The 22,500-nt window shown below is 41.1% G+C and overlaps 1 protein-coding gene across 3 annotated transcripts in view; it reads right to left on the bottom strand.

Moving 5' to 3' along the window:
• Positions 1-22,500, bottom strand: part of LOC310722515 (exostosin-1) — a 138,361-nt gene that overhangs the window by 15,995 nt on the left and 99,866 nt on the right. For all 3 annotated transcript variants that reach the window (XM_083535057.1, XM_083535056.1, XM_083535058.1), the window contains exons 3-5: positions 14,996-15,089; positions 10,453-10,560; positions 2,974-3,093 (exon numbers count right to left, since the gene is read on the bottom strand). In XM_083535057.1, coding sequence (XP_083391183.1) covers positions 2,974-3,093; positions 10,453-10,560; positions 14,996-15,089 — 322 coding nt within the window. The remainder of the gene's footprint in view (positions 1-2,973; positions 3,094-10,452; positions 10,561-14,995; positions 15,090-22,500) is intronic.

Below are 22,500 nucleotides of genomic sequence, written 5' to 3'. Positions count from 1 at the left end.
TTGTGCTCCCCTCTCCAACACCTCCAATTTTAACAGATGGGGAAAGTGTGACATATGCTATGTAGAAAAATTTGCTAGCATTAGCAATCCACACACACACAAACACACACAAACCCATGGAGTGTTATGGAGGCCTCATTTACTGTGGTGTCACTGCCCAAGTCCCTCCCCTTGTTTAGAGCATCTAACACACACACAAAAATGACTACGAACAAGAGGCTAAATTAGTCTCTGCAGGATTTCTTTATGCACCTGGTGACATTTATGCTGGTGAAACATAAAACTCCAGCTTCGCTTGAATCCCAGCACATACACACGAGTGCTTTCTTTTCTTTTTTTTACCTTTTTCACAACAGGAACACCTTTCCCCTTGCAAATTTCAGCCCTTCTCACTTTGCTCTTCGCTCCTAGCAACTTTTTTTTCTTCCCCATCCTCCATCCCTTTCCCCAACTTTTCCTTCGTGTTTTTCCCCTCCGGCTGTGCTTGTGGAATCAAGCGTGGAACAGCAGATGTGGAATTTCACGCCCAGCGCTTCAATGCACTCGCATCCACCGAGGCATCAAATAACAAGAAACGAGGCGACTGGAAACGCAGGACTTGTTCGTTCTTTCGCTAATGTGGCTAACAGGAAATTAATGTTAATTAGAATAATTAGCGATTATCGGAGAGCTCTGGAACGCTGCTGGAAAAAAAACAAAAAAACAACCGGCTACAAAGACGTAAATTAGCGACTGAAAGGTAGAAATAACAAACGCAAACATTGTGGGTGATCTAACGGATTGTTAATGCCTCTGCTAACACTTGACAAGTTGCTACAGAAATCAGTTACGTTCTTTGATACTTTACTTTACTTGAGGGATATTTTAGACAAGCAGGGTTTTGTCTATTTTCATAAAACCTTTTTTGGGTTCTCTACCTTAGTGGGGTTCTTGGGTACCTTCAGAAGTTTTCGGCCTTGTCCCAGAGAGTCATAAGGCATTTGACTGTAAATCAACCTACAGACAATCTGAATCAAAATGCAACAAGTAAATTTAACACACTATTTGTTTAAAAGTTAGTTACTTGCTCACCTGGAGATTTTAGGGATTCCTACAAGCACTTGGTAAACGATTTTTTGCACTTTTCCATTGCTATAATTTTAAACAATGAATGATGGACATTTTCAGCCACCTTGAGACCGCTTCTGCTAGCAAGCCTACCGCTGACGCACATGTCAGGGGACGTTGACAAGATGCCAACACATCATAGAGCAATCAAACACACTCATCCACTATGTGCAATTTGCCAATACAACGCATATCTTTGGACTGAAATGAGGAAACTGGAGATGTGGATGTGGGATTCAAACACTTAAAGGGGCAAACATGCCTACCAGTCCACTTTTCCCCCAACATTTTTCGTTATTGGTTTATTGAATTATCTGCAAGACTTTACAAACTTAGACATATAACTTAGCAACATATATCTACAGAAAGCCAAACAGTTCTTTGGATCTTCCCCAGGGTTCCCCCAGGGTTAGGTTGGTACCTTGGAGTATTAGCTATCAGAATGTCGAGTTCAAATCCCAGCACCTCCAACCTACCACTGCTGAGCTCCTTGAACATGGCCCCTGACCCTCAACTGTGCAGTTCTATAAATGACATAATTTTAAGTTGCTCTGTACAAGAATATCTCTCAAATGCCATACAATGTATTAACTTGCATAAACCTGGGATTGATTTCAGTACCCAACCAATAGTCCCTCACCTCCTTCTTTTTATTCCTAAATTTGGCCAGACAATTGACGGTTATGAAGTCAAGCTTAAACAGTGTCTTGTTAGACTACTTAACGGAAGAAATTGCAGGTTGTGGGCAGAGTCAAGAAATACCAAGTAATCCAAGACCAGGCTAGAATCAATAATGAGAAGGTCCAGATCAAAGTATCAAACACACTGACAAAAAGCTTGGTAACCACAAAGACTAAGGGAACTGAGCAAGTACTTTGTGTGAAAGCAAAATGAATCTAAAAAGTCTTTGGCTGTAAATTATGGGGAACATGGGGTCCCTAATCAGTATGAGGGTGGCTGTAGTGAGTGCAGGAAGTCCCCAATTCATGTTGGAGATGACCCCATTGCAATGAAAATATCCTAAGTCGAGACATGGACTAGCCTAAACAGGTATCTTAAAAAATGGTGATCAGTATGGGGTAGTATATTGAAATTTGCTATAAATTTAGCAAATTACAGTAAATATTTAGCCAAACAGAGCAATTTACAGTACAATTTATAGTGGACGAGAGCTGGTTTATTATTGGAGGGCAGAGAAGCACACCTGTAGCTGATGAGACTAATTAAATGCGCTCTGTTTCTGTCTGGTGAAACAAAGGAGAAAGAGACAAGAGCTAAAATGATGCTTTGAAACAACAAAAATGCAGAAGAAATACACGTTCTAACACAAGACAGCTGAACTTTGTCGACCGCAACACATCCTGGCAGCATCCAGAAAAGAAGTCCAAAAATTCGTAAGTTGAACCATGGTAACTCGGGGGCTACCTGTAGTCCATCACTGTAAAATCTATTGGGAAATAGAGTCTGAATTAGACATCATAAGAGCTTTGTCGGATTGGACTTAATTGTCAAGTTATCTTCTAGCTCTTTTATGTCGACTGCCTCGACCTCATTTGCCTCAAATCCTATTAGCTTGTGTTCAAATTCTTTAATCTGTGTACAAAAATTAACTTGCTGCAACTGTAATAAAGTGAGATTGAGCCTGAGGTGTCTACACGGATTGACTGCATTTAACTTTGTGACATGTGTGAAGTATCGGAGACAAAACAACGTCACGGACACACAACACTGAGCACTTGTGTGAAAAAGCTGTGACAAACAAATTACCACAACGTCAATCTGCTCCGTCGTTTTTTTTAACCTGCCACGTAATCCGTTCGCTCCTCGTCTAGCCCTCTTTTTTTTCCCCTCCAGCTGTAACCTCACCTCTAATGTGGTTAAGACAATTTTATCCACTGAGGAGAAGTAGGAGTCCCACAGGAACTGCGTCTGCTGTCTCAGAGCCAGGATTTGCTCAGCATTCACGGACCTGGTGATAGAGGGAATCTGAGATGGCGAGAGAGAAAAAGAATGAGAGAAGGTTAGTGGAGGCAAAAAAAATATATATATATACATCATTTGTTTGTTCACATTACATATGCTTTGCAATCAAGACACTTACATTTCTATCACTAATATCAAGTGTATTGCAAAGCTTTTCCCTTGCTTGACTATTTGTCTTTTCCATTCATCGATTTGCTATATAAACAAAAAGATGTTGAAGATTGGTATGCGTTTTTTTAACAATCCATTCAACATTTGTTCCCAATTTCCTCTTGTAATAAGCTCCACTCTTCTGGAACGATGGTCTACTAGTTGTTGTGGAGATTCTCTGGAGATTTTGTGGAGATTTGTGCTTATTCCACCACAAGTTTATTAGTAAATGCAAGTACTGATGAGAGGGGGATGAGGAGGCCTGGGGCGCCCTTGCAATTCATCTCAAAAGTGTTAAAAATGGTTGAGGTTTAAAGCTCTACAGCAGGCCACTCAAGAACCTTCACTCCAATATCTCCATGAAGCTTTGTTCACAGGGGCATTGTCATCCTGGAAAAGGTTGGGGTCTTCTAGTTCGAGGAAAGGGAAAATTTCATGTCACCTCATCCAAAGACTTTCTCTACAAGTGTATGCCTCTAGCATTTATCAGTTTGGGGAGGAACCACATATGACTGGAAAAGATAGGTGTTATAATTATATTCGTGGATATTTTGTTCTCTAGATTTTTTTCCATAAGACAAACACACAATTGACACAATGTTCATCTACCCAAAGCACTAAATTCCTGCTATGCCATTTGATTCCCACTTGTTTGTTTAAATGGCATTTGATACTATCTTTGGGACTTTGTTTCCTGTGATGCCACTTGATTACTGTTGAACCACTCGATTCCTGCTTTGGTATATCATTACTTCTATGACATTTGACTCCTGCTACAGTATTTGATTTCCTTCTGTGCCATTTAATTCCTGCTCTGCTACTTGATGCCTGTTCGAGTATGAGGGCTCTGTAATGAAATTAGATTTCTAGTTACAGCACTTGTTCTATAGATGGCATTAGGTTCTGTCTACAACAAGTGAAGAAGCTTTTATTGTAATTTCTACTGTATATTACTGATGCAGTACACAGTGAAATGAGACAACATTCCTCCAGAACCCTGGGGCTACATCAAACAACATTAAGCTACATAACAGAACACAGAGTTGAGGACTAAAGTAAGTGTCCTCGCCACAAAGTGTGTCGTGTGCAACCTGGTGCAAACAGTGCAGACAAAAAACAGTGCAGAAGAATGAAGAGTGTGTGTGAGGGGTGTGTGGGTCGTCCACAATGCTGTTGGCTTTGCGGATGCAGCATGTGGTGCAAATAGAGGGAAGAGAGACTCCTATGATCTTCTCTGCTGTCCTTACTAATCTCTGTAGGGTCTTGTGATCTGAGACATTTCCCAAACCAGGCAGTGATGCAGCTGCTCAGGATGCTCTCGATGAAGAACATGGTGAGAATAGGGGGAGGGAGATCGGCTTGCCTCAGCCTTTTTAGGAAGTAGATATACTGCTGGGCTTTTGTGTTGATGAAGCTGGTGTTGAGTGACCAGGTGAAGTTCTCTGTAATTTGGCGCTCTTGACGATCTCCACAGAGGATCCAACATAAGCAGCCTTTACACCAGGCTGTTAACTCGTTCACCTTCTCTCTCAAGTCAAGTCAAGTCAAGTGGCTTTTACTGTCATTTCTACTATACACAGTGGTACACAGTACACAGTAAAAATGAGACAACGTTTCTCCAGAACCCTGGTGCTACACTTAACAACAACAAACAAAACAACATAGAGCTACAACACAAGTTACATAAAGTGCATCAAATGCAACCTAGTGCAAAAAATTGCAGACAGATAGTGCAGACAGACGACACAAGACAAGACAAGACACAAAACCCAATATAGCGCCTACCAGTAAACCTACTGTATACTTGATTATACAGTACTGTACAAGAAGACTGTAAAAACTATACAAACTAAAAACTATATCCCAGAATTGACTATAAACAGAACAATGTAGTGCAAAAATACAGCAGCAGTCGAAGGTGCAAAAAACAGCATGTAAACAGTATAATACAATGAAAATGATAAATGTGCAAAAAACAGCAGTTGAGAGTGTGGTACAGTTGAGAATAATAAATAAATTAATGCTGGTGAAATGGGTTGAGATGAGTGATGAGTGTGTGTTAAGTGTTAAGTCCAGGAAAAATTTTACAGCTCGTTACACACATTTGAGCGTGTGTGTGTGAGAGTTCCGGTTATTTCTGTGTGTTAAGTAGCCTGATGGCTTGTGGAAAGAAACTGTTGCATAGTCTTGTTGTGGCGGCCCGAATGCTTCGGAACCGTTTTCCTGATGGTAGGAGTGTAAAAAGTGTGTGTGAGGGGTGTGTGTGTAATCGTCCACAATGCTGTGTGCTTTGCGGATGCAGCGTGTAGTGTAAATGTCCATGATAGAGGGGAGAGAGATTCCGATGATCTTCTCAGCTGTCCTCACTATCCTCTGTAGGGACTTGCGGTCCGAGACGGTGCAGTTCCCAAACCAGGCAGTGATGCAGCTGCTCAGGATGCTCTCAATGGTCCCTCTGTAGAACATGGACAGGATGGGGGGAGGGAGGTGGGTTTTCCTCAGCCTTCTCAGAAAGTAGAGACGTTGCTGGGCTTTCTTGGTGATTGAGCTGGTGTTGAGTGACCAGGTGAGGTTGTCTGCCAGATGAACACCAAGGAATTTGGTGCTCTTGACGATCTCCACTGAGGATCCATCAATAATCAGTGGAGATTGGTCGCTCTGTGCTCTCCTGAAGTCCACAACCATCTCTTTCGTTTTGTCCACGTTCAGAGACAGGTTGTTTGCTCCACACCAGGCAGTTAACCGTTACACCTCCTCTCTGTATGCTGACTCGTCGTTCTTGCTGATTAGACCCACCACAGTCGTGTCATCAGCGACCTTGATGATGTGGTTCGAGCTGTGCATTGCTACACAGTCTTGAGTCAGCAGAGTGAACAGCAGTGGGCTGAGCACACTGAGGTCTCCCAGTCAGGAAGTCCAGGATCCAGTTACAGAGGGAGGTGTTCAGGCCCAGAAGGTTCAACTTCTCGATTAGGTGCTGAGGAATGATTGTGTTGAATGCTAAGCTGAAGTCATTGAACAGCATTCGTACATACGGGTCCTTGTTATCCAGGTGGGTGAGGGCCAGATGGAGGGTTGTGGAGATAGCATCGTCCGTGGAACGGTTTGGACGATACGCAAACTGCATGGGGTCCAGGGAGGGTGGAAGCTGTGTCTTAATGTGCCTCATGACGAGCACACTTCATCACGATGGGAGGCAGGAGACAGAAGACTTCTTCGGCACGGGAACAATGGTCGTTGTCTTGAGGCACGTGGGAACAACGTTGCTGCTCAGGGAGATGTTGAAGATGTCAGTGACATCTGCTAGCTGTTCTGCACATTCCCTGAGCACTCTGCCAGGAATGTTGTCTGGTCCAGCAGACTTCCGTGGGTTAACTCTGCATAAAGTTTTCCTCACTTCAGCTGTGGTTAGACAGAGCACCTGGTCAGTGGGAGGAGGGATGGTCTTCCTCGCCACCACGTTGTTCTGCACCTCGAACCGGGCGTAGTAGTCGTTCAGCACATCTGGGAGGGAGAGGGTCACGGTCACAAGCAGGTGATGTGGTCTTGTAATTCGTGATCGCCTGGATGCCCTGCCACATGCGCCGGGTGTCTCCACAGTCCTGGAAGTGGTTGTGGATTTTCTTCGCGTGTGCGCGCTTCGCCTCTCTGATGGCACGAGACAGTTTGGCCCTTGCTGTTTTTAAGGCCACCTTGTCCCTTGATCTGAAGGCAGAGTCTCTTTGTTTCAGCAGCGCACGCACATTTGCAGTCATCCACGGTTTCTGGTTGGAGCGTGTAGTGATGGTCTTGGAGATGGTCACATCTTTAACGCACTTGCTGATGTAGCTGGTCACTGATGATGTGTTCTCCTCCAAGTTGATGGAATCGCCGTAGGTTGCAGCCTCTCTAAACATGTCCCAGTCAGTGCACTCAAAACAGTCCTGAAGAGCAGAAGTAGCTCCTTCTGGCCAGGTTTTCACCTGTTTCAGAACCGGTTTAGAGCGTCTGATGAGCGGTCTGTATGCTGGAATTAACATAACAGAACAGTGGTCTGAGTATCCGAGATGGGGGCGGGGCTCCGCACGATACGCGCCGGGGATGTTTGTGTAAACAAGATCCAGCATGTTTGCTCCTCTCATTGCAAAGTCCACATGCTGATGGAGTTTAGGAAGCACAGTCTTGAGATTCGCATGGTTGAAATCTCCGGCGATAATAAACAATCCGTTGGGGTGAGCATTCTGCAGGTCGCTAATAGCGCCGTAGAGTTCACACAGTGCCTCCTTAGCATTAGCACTGGGAGGAATGTACACTCCGACGATTAATACAGTTGTGAATTCCAGTGGTAAATAAAAAGGTCTGCATCTAACAGTCACAAACTCCACTAGCGTTGAGCAGTAGCATGAAACGAGCACAGAGTTCTTACACCATTCCGTGTTGATATAAACACACACGCCACCACCGCGAGTCTTACCGTACAGAGCTGCATTTCTGTCGGCTCGAAACATGGTTAGCCCGTCTAGCTGGATGGCGGCTTCCGGAACTCTGTCGCTGAGCCACGTCTCCGTGAAAACAAAGACGCAACAGTCTCTAAACTCTCGCCGTGTGGTTCGCTGGAGTTGGATGTAGTCCAGTTTATTATCCAGGGAGCAGACGTTGGAAAGAAAAATTGATGGGATAGCCGGCCGGCTAGGGTTAGCATTTAGCCTAGCACGGACACCCGCCCGCTTGCCGCCCTTCCGCTTCCTCGAACAGCGCTTTCGACGTCTCCTCTCCTGGCTACCGGCATCAGGTAACACCGAGGTCTGGGGGCCTGGTCTTTGTGGCCAAGGTCGCAGCAAGCCGAGGTCGCGAAGGTTGTTGATAAGATCATCATGCAGATTGTTGGTTGCATGGTGCCTGTACCGTAGCAGTGTCTGGTGGTCGTACACATGAACACAGCTGACTCTGGTGTCCATGTATTGTGAAGGGTCGTGCTAAATATGGTGAAAGCACCATTTTTGGATCCGGAGAGGCCGCTGCGAGCTACTGCCGCGCAGCCATCTTCAGGCCAATGTATGCTGACTCATCATTCTTGCTGAAGAGACCCTCCATGGTCGTGTCATCTGCGAATTTGAAGATGTGGTTCGAGCTGTGAATTGCTACACAGTTGTGAGTCAGCAGAGTAAACAGCAGTGGGCTGAGCACACAGGGGGCCCCAGTGCTCAGTGTGGTGGTGCTGAAGATGCTGTTCCCTATCCGGACTGACTGAGGTCTCCCAGTCAGGAAGTTGAGGATTTAGTTGCAACTCAACACTTAACACGATTCCTGCTACACCACTTGATTCCTGCTAGACAACTCGATTCCTGCTATCGCACTTGACTCCTGCCAGAGCACTCGATTTCTGTTATGGCACTTGATTGCTGCTATGGTACCTGACATTCAATTCTTGCTGGGACACCTGATTCCACCTAGGACATCTGCACTTGATTCTTGCATGGACACTTAACTTGCGCAAAAACCTTTGAGTCCTGACACAGCACTTGACTCCTGCTTTGACACATGATTCCAGCTAGATCACTCAATTGCTTGTTACAGCACTTGATTCCTGCCACAGAACTTGACCCCCTGCTACGGCACTTGAATTCTGTTAGATTACTCGATTCTCTCTATGGCACTTGATTTCTGTTAGTTCACTTAATATTTTGTTAGACCACTTGATTTCTGCCACAGCACTCAAATCCCTGCTATGGCACTTGATTCCAGCTAGATCACTTCATTCCCTCTATGGCACTTGATGATTTCTGTGGGATCACTCAAATTCTTGGTATACTTGATTCCTGCTAGATCACTCAATTCCTTGTTACAGCACCTTGAGTCCACCTACGGAATTTGATTTGCACTACAGCTCCTGATTGCCATGCTAAGAAATATGTAGTGGCAAAATGGCAATCACGTTTTGCCAACCTTAAAAATGACGGATGTCCTGATGATGAATTTGACGCTGCTTAGTTTTTTCCGCGGAAATTTTTTTTTGCCAGTCTGTGCGATTCAACCTTTTCATTTTGCTTTGATTATTAATGACTGCTTAACAGAATATGACATATGGGTTACTTAAGGTGGAACAAATTGCTAGCTCCACACCCACTCTGGGTGTCTGGACTAGAGGACGATTTATGAGTGTGTGTGTAGGGCCCTAAGGGCTTAGGGTCATTAATAATCACAATTTCTATTCGTGTCCCCGGATTTAAAGTCCTAACAGTCTTGTGTCTCATCTTTACTGACATTTTGCCCGTGATATTTCAGACGTGCTGCAAATGGATTTGCTCGGAAAGGCCAAACAGGTAGCAGCCATTAATAACCCTAGTAATTAACGAACATAAATAGCATATCACATTTACAGCACGTCTTTAATGAACACTCGTGGCATGTGTGTGAAATTTACTACTCGAGACTGAAGAATCAATTCGGAGCTTTATTATCCAGGGTTGATAACTCAATCGGGTTTTAAAGGTCCACCTTGACAAGAAGACAGAACACCTTGGGGCGATTGCACATAATTAACATCTCCAGCTTTTATCTGATGCAACGTAGTGATTTTTGTTCCATACATCTTGCGAACCTTCTGATCATTGAAGATCATCAAACTCAAAAATTAGACCTTAACAACAAAATATAATCAGATGTATGCTATGTAGTTTGTCCACAAATTCAGAGACCCACACTTTTATTGGACATTTTTGGGAGGCAAAAACAAGATGTTTTTTTCCTTTATTGGAACTTGGAGGCCTGAACCTGTTTCAAGATGGCGGTGCTGTTGTACACAAAGCCAGCTCCATAAAGGTATGCTTCAGATGTGTTGGCAAATCTTGAGTGGTCTGCGATAGAACCCTGAACTCAACCCTATTGAAGACGTTTGGGATGAATTGGAAATCACAAAATTTCCACAGAATTTCCACAAAATCTTCACAAAATCTGGTGGAACATCATCTCAAATGAGTGAAACTTATTAAAACAGAAAATGGGGACTAAATGTGGAATAGGATGTTCACCACAAAACCACTTATCTTGCCAGCTTTATGTACGAATTATAGAAGTTGACTTGTATTTAAGTTTGTGTATTTATGCCCTTTTACTTACACCATGTGGTTGAAATCTCTACAAGCGTACTGCAAGATCTAGTGGAACATGTGTGTATGTTTATATATATGTACATCTGTGTGTATATATACTGTATGTGTGTGTATGTGGTACCTGCAGTAGTAATCTCTCATCTCCGATGATAGCAGCTTTACTCCAGTCGATGACCTCGGAGAAAGGCAGCTCCCATCCGTTACTCAGTAATACAGGGATACACGCTGCCTACGGAAGCCCATCACACACACCCACACCCACCAACCCACACACACACACCAAGGTTCACCATTGAAAGCTGTACTTAATTTGAAACAATAGTGTAGATGCATTCTGAGGTCCACGTCCAGTTATTTACACTTGAGGTCATGGAAGGAGGCTCCAGTCTCAGAACGCATGATGAGCAACAAATGTTTATAGTATATATAAGGATTTGAACATATATTCTAAGTATTTAAAAAAAAAAGAAAAAAAGATTTACAATACGTTTCTGAACATGATATCACAGGGCCAAGGCGACACCCCTCCCCATCAACCATCCCCCTCGAGCACTTTGCTGTGAATTCTTGCTTTGAAGACAGGAAACATGAATAAAAGCTCAGAAGAGAAAGAGAGAGCGTAAAAAAGTAAAAGCCCGAATCAAGGATTCTGGGATAAAAATGGAACAAAGCTTTTCTTTCTAAAAGCTGCTCACTCGGGATAACGAAAAATACGCCTCAGATCATAAATAATACGGATATTATATATTTCCCGTGAGGGATTAATGAGGTTGTAGGATATCGAATTATTTTACAGCCAGAAATGTTTCAACAAATTGAAAAAGAATGTATGAAGTTAAGAAGAAAAAAAAGGATTCGTAGATGAGTCCTGGTATTGGGGGGCGGGCCGAATAGTTTTTTCTATCCAATTAAATTAATATAAATGTTTTCATATATACACATATGTAGACAATAGATTGTCGACACCTGAGTGTAAGATTGGTGTGTGTTTTTGAAAATCCCATTCCGTATTTAGGTCCCTGTCGCTGTTCTAATAAACTCTTTTCTGAGATGATGTTCCACAAGATTTCGTGGAGAGTTTGTGCTCATTCACCAAGGTCGTGGGAAAAGTTTGGGGAAGAACCACGTGTTGCAGAAAACGTTAAATTGAATGGAAAAGTTTATTTATTTTAGTAATTCAATACAAAAAAAAGTGAAACTGGTATATTATATAGATTCAACACACACTGATATATTTCGAGTGTTTATTACAGCTAATGAAAACCCGAAAACCTCTCCGAAAATTTGAATATTGGGAACAAATTCAATATTGGAGACTCGTGGTGTCACATGCTGATCGGCGAATTTAATCCAAACATCTGCGAAGGTTTCCTGAGCGTTTAAATGGTGTCTGAGTCTGGTATAGATGCAGCTCTACCTCTGCCATGTTAATTTGTATTCTACATGACTCTCAGGAAGCGCCTCGGTCTCCGTAGCGTTCGTGATGCGTCGTATTCGATCCCAGAGCAGTTCAATAGGATTTAGGTGCGGCGACTCAGCAGGCCGTTCCATAATAGATACCACTCCAGATGTTTGCTCTTTAAACAACGCATAAAAAGCTTGGAACTCCGTGTTTGGTTGTATGGTGAAGTCGGTTCCAATGAGTCCAGACAGAATTGCATGGTGTCAAAAGTACGGAAAGAAAAACATAAAGTATACAAAAGCAGTGGTCCCCAACCCACGGGCCGTGGGTCAATTGGTACCAGGCCATTCAGAAAGAATACAAAACATTATTTCTGTTTTATTTATTATCTGATTCCAGGGATGACCCGCTGTGTCGACCCCTAATGAGAGAAACCGAATGAAAGTTTTTATTTATTATCTTATTCTGAATGATGTTTTATTTTGGAAAATGACCGGATTCTCTCACTCTTGATGCAGGTCATGATGCCTCGGTCACATGTATTACCTCTATCCGCTACCTTCTTAAAGGGGGTGCTCCGGCTGACAACACATAACACATTACTGCTAAATTCAAACCCCTAAGCCAGCAAAATGGATTCACGTTTATTATTATATTTAGAAAATACCAGTTTTAATGGTCGTATCATTTGATTTTGTTGTATTTATCCGCCACACCTTAAAGACCGGTCCGTGAAAATATTGTCTGACATTAAACCGGTCCGTGGCACAAAAAAGGTTGGGGACCGCTGGTCTAAAGGACCACAACATAGCAGTCAGTGTTCTATTATAGCTCTCAGACTCGCTAATATCCGAGAGGTTTCCGAAAGACCGAAACCTGTCGCGTCTAAAAGCTTTTCGATGTCGCGTTCTCCGCTGCTGAAAGCCGCTGAGTCACACATGAAAGGAAGACGGAGATGAGAGAGGGACGAAAAAAATATATAAAATGGATCGAGTCTCCAAGCACGACTTGCCTTTTTGTCCTCTTGATCCTCTTTGGGGTGCGTAAGACCTCGTTTGCGACATATTAGGTTTGCTTTTCTTGCTCAGCCTTTATTAGGGTTTAGGGGGTGGGGTTACCTTGAAGATATTTCATTGAGAACGTCTGAAAAATATTTCCCCTTTCGTATCAATCTCAGCGAAGATGAATTCTCAATTCTGATTGGCCACAAGGAGCTGTGATTTGTTTCTAAAGTTCAGCTCACGTGCAACTTTAAATGTAACTATGTACAAACTCGATCGTATGGAAATTTCCTTTGCCTGACAAAAATACGCATGTCCAGATATTCAACAAACGTTCTGCAAACGTTCAGCTGAAATACCTTTTCAAAAACATGCTGTTGCTCTGAAACAAATTTCATTTGATCAGATGGGGCAAGATTCACGCTGCCCCCATGGTCAAAGAAAGAGCAAGACATTTAATGGTAGGGTTGCCAGAGTTTAAAAATAAGCACTTTGTAGACTGCAAGGTCTTGTTTTATATTTTAATTTCAATTGAGACACCTGATTTTTCCAGCCATATCAGGTTCTTCCCCAACTTTTAGCACAAACCTAGAGGCACACAATTGTATAGGACATCTTTATATGCTGTAACATTAAATTTTTCTTTTGGTTGAACTAGGAGACCCAAATTTGTTCCAGCATGACAATGCCCCTGTACATAAAGCCAGTTTTATGATATACATGGTTTGGAAGTGGTGGAAGATCTGCTGCTATAGGGATGCTGAACACCTTTTGGAATAAATTGGAAATATTTATCACCGAAAATCAGGATTAAATATGGAACAGGATGTTCCGTTTTTTGCTCTGGAATAAAGTAAAAAAAAAAAAATCTATATGTCAGGGTAGTAACAGTATCTCTGTGGCTATTTTAAAAGCATCACAAAATAATGAGTTTTATTCCCTATTTACTACGCAAATATTAACTCGGTGTACGACGGACCTCGTTTCACATAAACTTTGTTCTAAAAAAAGCATCCACGGCTTGATTTAGGATTTGCTGAAACAGCGTCATGGCCGCCTGAGGGCAAGGGCTAAGTTTACTGACGGAGAGCCCTGGGATTGCAGTGTGTATATGTGTGTGTGTGTGTGTGTGTGTGTGTGTGTGTGTGTGTGTGTGTGTGTGTGTTTAGTGAATTAGTGCATTGAGAAATGCAGAATTGGTATTTTTGTTGGGTTTGTGAAGTCTAAAGCTTCTGCTGCTACATTCAAAGAGTCAATTATTTCGCTGAAAAAAAACCCAAAAAAAAACTAATTACTTGATCACACTGATCACATTACTGTTTATTTTGCCTAAATCCATTAAAAAAAAAAAAAAATACAATTTATAATAATTAACTGAATCGATTGTATTAAAGGTAATGTATTAAACGGTATGTCACTGACTAAACTTAGGGTATAATAGTATGCAATAACATTAATACACATGTAATATGTATGTTATTACATAGTATTTACATGTAATGTGTTTTTGGTATTAAATTGTGAAGCATTAATAGATTTAAACAAATGTAAACTCATTATGTATTAATGAAATTCTCTGAGAAAAAAAGCACTATATATATTCACCTCTAGAGGCCACTCTCGTAATGATAGCGGACCGGAGCCTGGAAAAACTATAAGCTTGGATTTTTAACTATCGGTGCCTCGATCTCTATTAATAACTAAGGAACATTTTGTTAAAATATAGACATTAATAATTTTTTTTAAAATTTTAATTATTCTTTTTACTCATATGTTTTTGGCATTATTTAGAGGACCATTTCAAATGTGGGGGCCGTGTTTTGAGGACTAGAAAGAATAAAAAGAGTACAAATGCTACGTTTCTTATTACAGAACAGGAAACTCTCTAAACTGAAAGAAGACAAAATGTCAATACCAATAACCCAAACTTTCAGCATTCTGTAACAACGAGACGCCAACCTGCAGGGCCAAGATCAGTTGCCATAGAAACCAGTAATGGACGTCTGGTAGGAATATAGGGACCTTCAGGGTATTTATACTTTTATTTATATATATATATATATATATATATATATATATATATATATATATATATATATATATATATATATATATAATATATATATATATATATATATATATATATATATATATATATAATATATATATATATATATATATATATATATATATATATATATATATATATATAAAAAATTATTATTTTATTTTTCCTCAGAAGGCGACTTAGAGCTACTTACCTGCAGGGCTTCGAGGAAACGGAAAGATCCGAGTCGCCGGCCACGAGGCACCAGGCAGAAAGTTGAGTTGTGCAGCAGCTCTTGGTAATCAAATCTGTAAGGACATACACACACACACACACACACACACACACACACACAGATACACACATGTCAGAAAAGATCAAAAGCAGCTTTCCGAGAAAGCGGAAAACAAAATCCGATGCTAACGCAGCCCAACGCAGCCCAACGCGCAAAGTCACACAAATAGCGACAGTGTTTGCCCTCTGGTCCATATGGCAATGACGATTAAGCAAAGTTGTCAAAAATCGAGAAATCCTCAGTGACATCCAGCTTCCTTCACACGGCCTATTGTGGGTTGTTCAAGATGTTGGACCAGTGATCAGAAAGTCATGAGATCAGAAGGTCATGAGTTCAGAGGATCATACAGAACATCCATCCATCCAGACATCCATCTGTCTGTTCATCTGTCAATCCATTTTTACTTCCATCCATCCATCCATCCATCCATCCATCCATCCATCCATCCATCCATCCATCCATCCATCCATCCATCCATCCATCCATCCACCCACCCATCCACTGTCCATCCATCCATCCATCCATCCATCCATCCATCCATCCATCCATCCATCCGTCTATGCATCTCTTTATCTATGCTAATGTTTTTTCCTGGTTATAGTAATGATTAAAGGAGAATCTCCCCCTCTATAAAACAGAGCCTGAGGGCAGAATTCCTTTTGAAAGTCAGTTCTCTCCATATCCATTATTTTAACTTATTTTATTTAAACGATATAATAGATCTGAGTTCAATATGCTGTAAATAATACAATCAATTCAGAAAAGAATGACATGCTGGCTTCATTTATTCATGTAATTTGTTCTCTGGGAGAAAACCTGAGAACTCGGTAAACCTCCCCCAAGGCCAGGATTTAACCGGAGCTCTTCCAGCTTTCCAACCATGTTAACAATATAATAAGGTGTAGTTATCATTTGTAGATTTTCTTACACACTTTTTACTTCATTCTATACTTAAAAACAAATGTCTCTACATTTTGCATGAGTAGCATCAAGCATTACGTATTTAATCTCCTCGCAGGCTTTCAACAGATGCTGCACACTTCCTGTCTGCTCTGAATGGAGTGATCCATATTCAGGTGATGGACTGCGCTCCGGAGAAGATCATCGGCAGCTGTGAGAGCTGTAGCCATGATCACCCGGGGCCACGGATTTTTCAAGCGTGGCAAACTGCGGCTATCGTCGAGCGCTTCTTAAAGCGAGCCGTGTTGAGCAGATATCTCAGATATGCCTGAACTGATGTGCACCAGGTGCTCGGTATCCAGAAATAGTGGCTTCTGCAGTGTTAAAAATACAGGCCAAGTGGCGAATGACTGGTTTTAAACGAAAAAAAAAAAGATGAAACGGTTCATTTCTTCTCTGTTTAATTGTAGACATGAAGCCTGGATTCCAGTCTACGTTTTATAACTACTGTAACACCAAAAAAAAAAAGCAATAAGAAACACTATAAAATTCGAAAAAGCAGACAGTGTGCAGGGTTCCAGAACCATCTTTTTATGGAATTTGGAATTCCAGAATGTTCTTCCACCCCAAATTGGGTGTACCAGTGTGTACTCCCCCAGTTAATCCGGTATCCTCAGGGTTTAAAGTGATAGCTCTGTGGTAAGGCACTGGACTTTGGACCGGGAAGTAAAAAGTGCAATTTCCAGCACCACCAGGAGCCCCCTTTAAAGGCCCTTCAGCAAGGCTCTTACACTTTATCTCCTTAGTAGCATTAGATTTGAAATTAGTTTGTCCAAGAGAGAATGGTGGCATTTCTGGGTCATGTTCACACATGACTACTTCTTTGTATGATCGTATTTCAACCATTATTTGTAGATGACATGGCAAACATTGTCTTTTAGAGAATCATGATTGTTTTTCAATGCAGTTCTACCTCAGGGTCCAGATTTTGGCCCTTGTCCATTGTGCACATAGATTTCTCCAGATTTTTAAAAAACATTTCATGATAGTACGTACTGCAAATGATGGGTTTTTTTGTCAAGGAACATTATTCTGAAATTGTTCTACAATTTGTACACACAGTCTTTAACAAATTGGTGAAACTCTTTTGTTTGTACTTCTGAAAGACTTTGGTACTCTCAGATACACTATTTATACCCAATCATTTCACTGACCTGTTGTCCTTTATTAGCTATATATGATATATTTTCCATGTTTTATTGTGAATAAAACATTGGTTTATTAGATTGGCAAATCATTACGCAGTCTCAAGTATTTTGCTAATGGGAATGTTTGGAGGCTGTCCTTTATCAGCACTGAGTGGCCAGCAAGGCCAGCATGGTGGTACAGGGATTTGAACTCACAACCACCTGATTCAAAGGTACCCATTAGTCATTTTTGGGACTGGCAGGCAGCAAAGGTCTCACTGTTCAAACTATCGTGTATTGCTAGCTTGAGAAATATATACGTACCCTGGTCTAATATGCATAAGTAGAACTATACAAACTATAGCTATAGTGTTAAGTAAAAAGGAAGTTGCAAAATTAATTTAGTTGTTAGTTTCATTTCATTTCGTTTCTTTTTTTTTTTTTTTACCTCTTCTGGGCACACAGTGAAGGAATTTAAAGAGCCCTGACAAATGCAGTGTTTGCGAGGCAGCACATCATGCATTTTTTATAAGCCGTTAATCCATTCCTTGTATAACTCGATATAAATCAAATCAGCTGGGGCTACAATGGCGACGGCGACGGGCGGTAATTAGATCAAGACGCCGTTCGCTTGAATGATGCATGCCTCGGAGATGCGCGAAACGAACCTGACGTCGTATTTATTTCCCCTGTTTTCTCCGGCTAAAACCGTTCAAGGCTCAGGATGATGCATTTGTTTGTGTTTTTTATTGGTTTGCGAAGTATTTCGACTCCGTTACACACGTCTGTCGGTTCACGTCGTGTATAATTACAAGAAAAAAGACCACATGTTTGTGAAAAGAATGCCCCCCTTTGAAAGGTAAAAAATAAATAAAAGGGCTGTGTATATCTTTGGGGAACATTTCTGTAGAACGTCACATGGAAGTGAGCTACATTTGCTTTATCCTGTAATCCTTTTCGCTACACTGAATTGCACACTTTAAAAGATTGTCTCTTTTTCGAACGATTGATCGGGGGGTCGGTTGCTTCTAGTCGGGATATATTTAAATTTTGCATTGGGTATCATGGCCTATTCTTTCACCATGTCGCTGTTTGTTTGCTTGATCCCGATTGATCTATAGGGGTTGATTTGTTTTCTAAAGCAGCAGCTTGGGCGGTAATGTAAATAATACGCCATTGTTTCTGTAGGAAGGACAGATTTGGGGATGTTCACTATTGGAAGGAGTTTCCAGTGTCAGACCAACACTTTGTAGGTCGCACTGGTGGACAATAGTGGAAGTAAATGTATTATGTTACCATACTTGAGTAGCTTTTTTCCAACATATCTGTACTTAAGTATTTCCATTCTGGGAAACTTGAAGCTCACTACATTTCCAAATGAAACATCGTATTTTTCATAAAATTTTTGCAAAATCAGTTGTTCCTTTTTATTAACGAGCCGATGAAAATTGGCCAAGCACGGCAACACCAAGCATGCCGTTTGTTGGTATCTACAATATGCCCCCCAAACATACAGTACTAAAGTAAAAAGACAAACAGTATTACCTTGATGTCATCTGTAAGTTTATTTCTGATTAAAACTAGCATACACACTATTAGCGTGTTGATTTACCACGGTATGCACAATGTAAGTGTTTGACATTGACTTTGACATTTGACTTGCTGGAAACTCAAACATTGGAGATTCTCAAACATATCCCGGAAGAAAGGTCACTGCAGACTCCTGCGAAAGGGGAGGATTTTCTTGCGTAATGCAGGCAAAGTTCTTGGCGGATCGTCACAATTGAACGTTAACATTCCCCACAAGTTGGGGGGTGTAAGATCGGGGGGAATGGGACGGATATAAGAAGTCAGTACCACATGAAGTGATTCATCCTGGAAAGTTTTTCTGCAGCATGGCTAGAGATTCTCAAGCGGTATGGCTAGTCGCCCCGTCTGGTCGATACCACTGTCAGTTTATGTGAAGGATCATGGATACTCTCGTATGAGTGGAAATAATCCTTAACTATGAATACTTTTTGATCCTTCAAGACACCCATTTCCAATAACACCTGCCCAATACAACTTCCTTTTTACTACTGGGAACATGTGCAGGCGCAACTCTGCCCCTCCGACAAATGCTATTTACTAGAATTCCAGCAATAGTAATCCAGCAACATTAAATGGATCAAAATGTCCTTTGATGTAGAAAAACAATGAGATTTTTTTGGCCAAAAAACCCCACAACTTTCTAGAGTTCAAACAGAGGCCTGTCTTGCCTCAGGTTGATCATCTTGGTCGCTCTGATGAATATTCATCCCGCCGCCGGTTTGACGTGCTATCGATTACCTCTCGTCCTGTCATCGGGCAAAAATGATGCGAATGTGGTGAAGAGGAGATGCCTTCTGTCTATAAGCTGGTTAGAAGGAAGAAAAAATAAATAAAAATCAATTGGTTGCTTTGCTGGAGCTTGCCTTATAATGCGCCTCTAAATGACTAGATTGACCCCTCTATTATTCATAGATTCATAGAGTATTCAAGACGTAAGCAACGGCCTTTTTTCGCGACGTCAAGGGGTCAATCCTGGTCCCACCTGCTGTCATTTTGATGAATGGTCAGTCATAAATTATTACGAGGAAGCATGCGAGCAATTCTGACAGGAATTTTTGGTGTAACACTGGTGGGGTGCTTAGAGCCGGGACGCTAGTACTCGTACGGGCTAATCAAACTTTTTGTTGACCATAAACAAGTAAACAAGGACAAACAATATGAATGAGCAGAGTCTAGTCGAGAAAGTCTATCCGCCCCCGTTTAAGCTAGTCTTTGTTGGGTTAATGGTTCAAGTATCAATTTTAAACCCTGCTGTGTGTTTGTCTAATTTACGTTCTAAGTCATGTCAAGTGTGGCCTCTCTACATTATTCTTAGTGAAGTAGGCTTGGCCTCTCTCTATATTATTTTCAGTGAAGTAGATGTGGCCTCTCTATATATTATTCCCAGTAAAGTAGGCGTGGCCTCTCTCTCTATAAAATTCTCAGTGAAGTGGGTGTGGCCTCTCTCTCTATAATTCTCAGTGAAGCAGGCATGGCCTATTACTATATGATTCTCAGTGAAGTAGGCGTGGCCTTCCTCTCTATATAATTCACAGTTAGGTAGGCCTGGGCACTCTCTCTCTCTCTCTCTCTCTCTCTCTCTCTCTCTCTCTCTCTCTCTCTCTCTCTATATATATATATATATATATATATATATATATATATATATATATATATATATATACAATTCTCTTTTTTCTTACGAGAAAAATAACCAAGGACCGTGACGTCGGAGCGACGTGGGGCCGCCTTCCCGTGGGCTCACCACCTGCAGGAGGGACCGTAAGGGACCGGTTCTGAAAGGATTGGGCAGCAGTCGAAGGCGGCGGCCTTGACAGCCCAATCCCTGGACACGGAGAAGTGTCTGGGGAATCTGCTTTGACTGCTGCCCCCGCGACCCGAATTATGGATAAGCGGGAGAAGTTGAAATAAAATGAAATATAAAATTCTCAGTGAAGTGGGTGTGGCCTCTTTCTCTCTCTCTATATATAAAATTCTCAGTGAAGTGCGCATGGCCTCTCTATATATGCACAAAATTCTGTACACCAGAGTTTCAATCATTAAGTTTTTTTTACCATCAGCACCACGTGGCTCTGCCTGACATTTTATATTTATTTCACCCGATAGAGATAAAGGTGTGGGGAAGAATCTCGATCAAACCACGGATGATTAAAACGGTCCAGATGCACTCGTTCAGCCTGTCCACTTTCCTATTGAGTTATTGAGCATCTCATTAGGAAGCTGTTGTCCTAACGGTCACGCAAACACACCTTCAAGTTGTAACCTGCTGCCATTAGGATAATTACTCTCATTAATTTCAATTTGGTTTCGAGAAGAGAAAAAAAACACCACTTCCTCAGGAAACTCGATGCAAATGTACTTATTGATAGACATTTCCAGGGTGATGTTCCAGTTTTCCTCCAAATGATCATTCAACTGCGAAGGCTCCACGAACCTCAAAAGTTTGTGGACACCCCATCGTATGTGCTTTCTGGAGGTTCTATTCCAGATTTTTGCTTTTCTAATGAGATAAACTCTTCTGGGAAGATATTTTGTGCTCATACAGACTCAAGGGTGTGAGGAGAGAAGTGAGGTTCAAATGAAAGGTACATTTTATTTCATGTCGTGAGATGCTACAGCATCTACGTTTGTGGGAAAACCATGACAGGTTGCGAATCCCTTCCCCCATGACGCCTTCCTTCCACTTTTAAAGCTAAAAAGAAACGAATGCTCACAAAACTAGAGAGAGAAAAAAAAAACATGGCTGCATCTCACGACAAGCCCAGCGGAGAATATGCTCAGAAGACGTGTAAGGGCTTCGGTGGTCCTTCCGGAGCCGCTTTTAAAAGGTTGCAAATGGGTTTCTGTTGTTCCGAGAAATATCGGCAGCCCGCTGAGATCGAAAGCACCGTGGGCGCCGATCAGTTTAGGAACCTCTACGGGCCGAGTGGAAAAACGTGTAAAAAAAAAAGTTTGCAAAGTTCGAATAGTGATGTATATATGATGCTTTGTAAAGGGGGCATGGTCTATGTGCATGTTACTAACCATTATAATATAATATAATATTTATAATAATAAATAAACAAACACAAATAAAATACAGATTAAAAAAGATATGTACATATGATGCTTTGTAAAGGGGGGCGTGGTCTATGTGCATGTTATTAACCATTATAATATAATATAATATAATATAATATAATATAATATAATATAATATAATATAATATAATAATAAATAATTTAACACACAAATAAAATACAGATTAAAAAAGATAATACACTTTATTTTAAAATATTTAAAAAATATTTTTTAATTCAATCAATAAACAAAAACGAAACAAAGCATCCAATTAAAAAATTAATAAAAATAAAAATACACAAATAATAAAATACAGATCAAATATAAATACAAGGAACTACAACTATAACAAAAAGAAAAAAAAATAAATACATAAATGAAAAACATTAAATAAAATAAAACTATTCAATAAAAATAAAATTAAAAATAAAACATACACAGGAATTGATCTTGAATGCTGGATTGGTATTTTTGGGTTTGTGGTGAAATGCATTACAGCAGTATTTTTCGTCTAATGAAGTGTTTGTAGTGTTGAATAAACCTTGGCATGATCCTGTCCTTTTTTTTCTTTTTTATGGCAAGTCACTGGAAACAATTGCTCGGTGTAATTGCTCCCCGAGTCTCGAACAGCTTGCTTGTTCTACACACACACACACACACACACACACACACACACACACACACAC

This window comes from Silurus aristotelis (genome assembly GCF_946808225.1).
Source record: "Silurus aristotelis genome assembly, chromosome: 29".
Lineage (NCBI taxonomy): Eukaryota > Metazoa > Chordata > Actinopteri > Siluriformes > Siluridae > Silurus > Silurus aristotelis.
The sequence above is the reverse complement of the archived record's forward strand: the minus strand, read 5'-3'. Positions and strand labels throughout refer to the sequence as shown.